Below are 6,418 nucleotides of genomic sequence, written 5' to 3'. Positions count from 1 at the left end.
GCACCATTGAGCGCTTATTTTAAGCAATCATTGATTGCTTAAATGATCAGCGATGGTCCTGAGAGCACCTGGATTTCGTCATGATGAATAAGCAATCGTCGATCTCTTGGGACTGATCAAGAGATCAATGATTGCTTAAAATAAGCGCTCAATGGTGCAGAGGATAGCTTAAATGATCGTCGGGACTTAATAAGCAATCGGGACTGATCGGGTAAGCAATCGATGATCGGTACCCGATGGCTCATTAAGCAATCGAAGATCGATCCCGATTGCTTATTATGCAATCGATGATCGGTCCCAAGCAATTGATGATTGGTCCTGATTGCTTATTAAGTAATCAATGATCGGTCCTGATTGCTTAATAAGCAATCAGATAAGCGATCCTCTGCACCATTGAGTGCTTATTTGATCGCTTGTGGATTGCTTGTGGATTGCTTAAATTTTTGCAAGGGGGCCCTCTCTCCCCTCTCTCCCCTCTCGTCCCTCTCTCCTCTCATCTTTGCCTTCTCCCTCTCTCTCCTCTCTTCTTTGCCTTCTCCCTCTCTCTCCTCTCATCTTCGCCTTCTCCCTCTCTCTCCTCTCTCTTCTTCTTTGCCTTCTCCCTCTCTCGCCCCTCTTATTCTTGGAGTAGGCGAGGTACGGTCCGGCATATTAGATAGTACCAGCAGAGCATATAAATCACGTTGATTTATATGCTCTGGTACCAGGATACGTTCCGGTATACCGGACCGTACCCAGGGTACGTTCCGGCAGTACCCTGGGGGACATAGACCCTCTCAGCTGTACTTATAGTTTAAGTAGGGGGCAACAGTTTGTTTGTGATGGTGGCTTAATATCTCTATGCGGAATCACCTAATGCTCACCCTAGACCTATGTAAAATTTCTCAAAATAATAATAATCGCTAATGCACTATTTTTCGCTGTCATTATTTGTTGTTATTTTCATAGCATTATGTCTAATCTCTAAAAGAATTTAAAAATTCTGACACCACTGCGATCACAGCGCCCTGCCTTTTCTACTGAGCATAGAGGCCCCATTTTACAACAAAAGATTTTTGCTTGACTCTAATGCATCTGTGTTCATTATTGCCACACGAAATTTCAACATGACGGTCAAGATGTCTTTTCCACGTGTGATTACGCATTTGATAGCAATACACGGGAGTAGGATTGTTAGAGCGGCCAATTATTCTCACCGTGGAGGAGTAGGCTACACTGCGTTGGGGTTGGCTGCAGTCCTCAATAGAGAGACATTGAACTCCGCTGGAATGTCGGTAAAACCGAGGATCTTGGACATACCGGGACCACGAGTATACATCGCACATGTGAAATAAGCACGAGGGTATCTAGGTTAATCGATTTCGTGCGAATTACTGAACGCTTTTATAGGACGTCGCGTGTACGTATGTGTATGTTTAGGACGATTTACACTTGCCGCATCAGATTACAATAATACGTTTATATAATGTAATGTAATGTAATGTGATGTGATGTGATGTGATGTGATGTAATGTAATGTAATGTAGTGTTATGTAATGTAATGTAATGAATTGTAATGTAATATGATAGTAGCTTAGGCTGTTCACGACGCTGACCGTTGGGTGAGTATCGCAACTCTTCCAATGTAACAAGACTCTCCTACGATTTGTCCAATGTCTAATGCAGGGTTCAAGATATCGCCGGCATCCATCACAATGTCCGGTCACAAAAACGTATAGTATGTGAATCGGTACTGACTGGTATATGCAGCGGGGACCTTACGTGCAAGGGGGCTTCTTCCTATTTCTTAATGAGTTCTACTGATAGAATGTTGTCATATCCCTCTCCCCTCTCATTCCTCTCGCTCCTCTCTCTTCTTCGCCTCCTCTCTCTCCTCTCATCTCTCTTCTTTGCCTTCTCCCTCTCTATCCTCTCTCTTCTTCTTCGCCTTCTCCCTCTCTCCCTCTCTCATCTCTCTTCTTCGCCTTCTCCCTCTTTCTCCTCTCTCCTCTCTCCTCTCATCTCTCTTCTTCGCCTTCTCCCTCTCTCCCCTCTAATCTCTCTTCTTCGCCTCCTCCCTCTCTCCTCTCTCTCGTCCCTCTCTTCTTCGCCTTCTCCCTCCTTCTCCTCTCTTCTTCGCCTTCTCCCTCTCTCCCCTCTCCTCTCTCTTCTTCGTCTTCTCCCTCTCTCCTCTCTCCTCTCATCTCTCTTCTTCGCCTTCTCCCTCTCGTCCCTCTTCTTCGCCTTCTCCCTCTCTCCCCTCTCGTCTCTCCTCTTCGCCTTCTCCCTCTCATCTCTCTTCTTCACCTTCTCCCTCTCTCCCCTCTCGTCCCTCTCTCTCTCCTCTCATCTCTCTTCTTCGCCCTCTCCCTCTCGTCCCTCTTCTTCGCCTTCTCTCTCTCTTCTCTCTCCTCTCATCTCTCTTCTTCGCCTCCTCCCCTCCTCTCCTCCTCCTCTCCTCTCCTCCTCTCCTCCTCCTCTCCTCCTCCTCCGCCACCTCTCCTCCTCGCCTCTCCTCTTCTGCCGCCTCTCCTCTCCTTCTTCTCCTCTCCTATCCTGCTCCTCGCGCCCCACCCCCTCTCTCCCGGCAGAGAGAGAAAGAGAGAACGAGAGCAAAGAGGGGAGGAGAGCGAGAAAAGAGGAAACGAGGAAGGAGGAGAGAGAGGGGGCTGAGAGAGGGAGAAGGCGAATGTACGTATGGATGTTACGTACATGTATTTGAAAAAGTATCACGTTATGCTTACGCTCACGTTCTCATATGTTAGTGTACATGTATCGGCAAAATTAACACTTGCTTTCACATTACATGTAAGTGTGCGTGCGTGCGTGCGTGCGCGTGTATACACTGTTACCCGTACCCTATAGTGGTACCTGCTAACTGATTGTCTCTTGATTACAGACAAGTTTTGCTGAATGAGGAAGTAATTTTTAAATAGTCTAAAAATCTTCGCCGACACTAATGACTCAATGCTATTTTATTTGTGATAGGCCCGCGTCTGTTTCTCTCCTGCCCGATGGAGGTATCTGGTGCACAGGTTTGGTTCACAGACCTGTGGAATTACTCGGTCGTGCCCTACCTGCTGGAGGCAGTGCGTGAGGGCTTGCAGGTACGTTACGCGCTTCTAGACACATGATATACTACCTGCTCTATACCCCCGGGCCCTCTGTTATCTGACTTTACTGTTGTTTGCTGACATTTCTCTTCCGAGGTTACTGTCCTCTGCAAATAAATACGGTTTCATGTGGCAACACCTCGTGTCGATAACGGTGAATCGAATTTGATTCAAATTGGTTGAATGAATTGATTGATTGATTGATTGATGAACCACATGCACACGATGATGATCACACGATGATGATCATGTGCAAAGTTTACCTATGGAAATCCCCCCTCCCCCTTCCCCATTGGTTGATACCATGCCACGTATGTACGATATACCTACGTTACTTCGCACATTGCATGCGCATCATGTACAGAGTCGAACATTCTACGTACGTCCAAAAACAAAGGCTGATAACTTACGCGTGTATAATTAACGCATGCCTTCGTTGCGTACGTTGCAGCTGTACGGAAGGTGTGTGATCTGGGAAGACCCTACAGAGCGAGGGCGGGGCTGACCTGAGAGACAACCGGCTATACAACAGAGCGAAGTTGGCGCAGATGTAGAACCAGTTGTTCCGGGAGCACGCCGGCCACCGTCCGACGGAGACCTCGTGTGGGACGAAGACGCACAGGAGCATAGAGGAGCGGTCTGGTGCGAGGCGCTGAGGTGCGAAGCGTGCTCGTACAAGTCGCCAAAGCACAAACTTTACGACGAAGTGCCATCGTAATGCAGGGGACGAAGAACCGCAGCGCCAAACGTCGGCATGCACGTCGGCCTCATGTCGACGCAACTCGGCTGTGCAGGCATGCGGCGCATTTTCGGATCGATGAACGTGCCTCCGCCTGGCGAGTCGAGCATGCAAGAAAATACGAACAAGGTTGGCATGGCAATAGCCGAGCTAAACTGGAAGGACATGGGCTTGGTACGAGGTCGTGTAAGAGCATGGAATGAATCGCGCGACCTCTCGCCCTACGAGTCGAAGGGGACAGCAGGTACAACAAACCGCTGTGGGCCGGTGCAGGTCGGACGCCCTTCCAACCGGCTTCGCAGTGCGTCTACACTGTGACTGAGAACGTCAGCAATGAAAAACTCATTGTTGGAGTGGACATCTCCAACAAACTATGCAAAAAAGCTGCTCACCTACGAGCGTCCGGCAAAATAAACCGCGCCCCTCCATTGTTATTACCGAGCCGAAGCACGAAAATGCAATCTTCCCCCAGGAACTAGTTCAAACAACGGTTCTTTATTGACACGCGTTCGGTAGAAACTGCAGTTCCTTCCAATCAGCGTACAATATATAAAAATTGATTGAGGGAATGACATGCCGATACTTTTACATGCATCGATTAGGCGTGGTAGGCAGTGCTTACTACGAGCGCCACGGGGGAGGTGGGAACTACCAATGTCTCCCCTCAGTCCCGCAGTGGGGCAGGTTCCAAGATGGATTCCAGTCAAACAGTTACATGTAAGTCCTAGACGTTTGTTTTATTTCCGAGACGAATGAATGAGTGAATGAATTAATGAGTTAATGAGTGATTAAGTCACGGAATTAGTGCATAAATGAGCAAGCGAGCGAGCGAGCACACGAGCATAAAAGTGTGAAACTTTTAAACGCCATTTATTCGTGTCAGAAAAAGTAGGCCGACGCTACGGCTTTAAATGTATTATGGATTGTGATCGCGTCAAATCTTCAATCGCGGTAGGTATGGAGTGGAATACCAAGTCAATACATTCAACCCGTTCCTGTCGAGTCCTCTATCAGGCAAGCAGTTACTCGATCAGAACGCTGTGTGCGCAGTGTGCCGTGTACCCGATCGTGCCAGCGAACAAATGATCCCTGCCTGGAACACATGCCCTCCGAGTTGGTCACTAGAATACCATGGGTATGGAAGATTCGAGTATACTACTAATAATAATATTATCAAGAGCCCAGAAACTATAGTTTATGGCTTGTTAATACGTATAATACTGGGCTAATGGGTGAGGAACACTAAAATAAACAACCACTATTAAAAATATATGACAATAGACTGATCGGTATGGACAGACTAGACGAGTAATCAATAAATTAACATCTTGCTATACATGAATACACGTGTTATGTCTCGCTGGCGACAAATTGCAAGTTCGTACCTGGTAGCGATAAAGGTGACGGCAGCGTGAATGTTGCTGCTAGTGTTGTTTACTACCGCGTCGAAATAGCAGATGTTCACATTTACTTGCTTATAGCAACTGCATAAAATATTGCGATATTCACTGCAATGGATAATCCTAATATTTGCCCTTGTATGCTCCAGCTACCTCATGTCGTCGCACAACAGCCACAAGGGTCGGTCAAACTTCGTGTGCGTGGATGAGGATCCAGAGGTGAATTCGTCGGGAGATGGAAACGAGGACGGAGGTCTGTGGTACCCCGTGGAGGCTCACTGCGGGTCACTGCCATGTCCAAACTACGTGAATGGACGGGAGATCACCTGTGCTGTCTGCACTAAGTAGTGCACATATTTCAATCACTGTATCATTCGTAACTCGGCTTGACGATCTGGATTAATACGTACCGATTAAGATAATCGACTCAGTAGATTAGAAAATAAGATGCTAATACGAACTACCCTCCAAATACATAATATTATCGAAATTATCAAGAGCGTATTAAGTTAGGTTATTATACTTAATACGCTCTTGAAATTATCTATTGCAGAAAATCATGTAATTCCTTATGCGATTAGTTATTTTGGTTATGGTCATCCCGATAAATTTTCCGTATGCAATTCTTATTGACAATTAAACATTCACTATTCACATTATTCTCAGACAATATTCATTACGCGTGCATGGGTGTCGGCTGAAGAAACCAAGTAAGTGGTTTGCTCGATGTTTGTGTTACAAGTTCGCGGATTCCACACGTATTGATGCATGAGCATTACTTAGTAGTTAGCAGCACAGAGTGCTTAGCTGACACCTATAAGGCAATAGCCGCAATACTAACTAATTTGGTGTGTGCGTATGCCTGTGTGATGCGTACACGAGTGAGAAACACGGATAAACTGGTCTGGCTTGACCGAACAAGCAACAATATTTGAGCAGGACGTGATATTGACTTTGATTGATAGGTCAATAATTGATACTGTAACCCAGTATCGGTCCGAGCTGGAACGGCCGTTACATAACTGACCGACACCGGGCAGTGCCAGCCGTTCGAGGGTGGTACGTGATATCACTAACCTAGTTCGAAGTAGAACAACAGAGGCAGGACGAGAGACAAAGGGAGAGGACAGGTACGCCCATCGACCGGAGGAGAGCCGGGTCACACAGGGGGTAGAGAATATAAATAA

General features: G+C 46.8%; 2 protein-coding genes across 2 annotated transcripts in view; both read left to right on the top strand.

The window, feature by feature from the left end:
• The window catches only part of LOC106818210 (neuron navigator 3-like), a 4,241-nt gene extending 617 nt beyond the window's left edge, over positions 1-3,624 (top strand). Inside the window, 2 exon segments of the mRNA XM_014822933.1 lie at positions 2,963-3,086; positions 3,544-3,624. Coding sequence (XP_014678419.1) covers positions 2,963-3,086; positions 3,544-3,597 — 178 coding nt within the window. The 3' untranslated portion in view covers positions 3,598-3,624.
• A 631-nt stretch (positions 3,625-4,255) lies between these two features.
• On the top strand, positions 4,256-5,890 carry LOC106818211. The gene is made up of 3 exons (XM_014822935.1): positions 4,256-4,548; positions 4,787-4,966; positions 5,381-5,890. The coding sequence occupies exons 1-3, from the start codon at positions 4,400-4,402 to the stop codon at positions 5,577-5,579; spliced, it is 528 nt and encodes a 175-aa protein (XP_014678421.1). The 5' UTR covers positions 4,256-4,399; the 3' UTR covers positions 5,580-5,890.
• Positions 5,891-6,418: the final 528 nt, after the last annotated feature.

Source organism: Priapulus caudatus, unplaced genomic scaffold (assembly GCF_000485595.1).
Source record: "Priapulus caudatus unplaced genomic scaffold, Priapulus_caudatus-5.0.1 Scaffold2092, whole genome shotgun sequence".
In the NCBI taxonomy this organism is placed as follows: Eukaryota; Metazoa; Priapulida; class Priapulimorpha; order Priapulimorphida; family Priapulidae; genus Priapulus; species Priapulus caudatus.
Note: the sequence above shows the minus strand (reverse complement) of the source record. Positions and strands in the feature narration are given on the sequence as shown.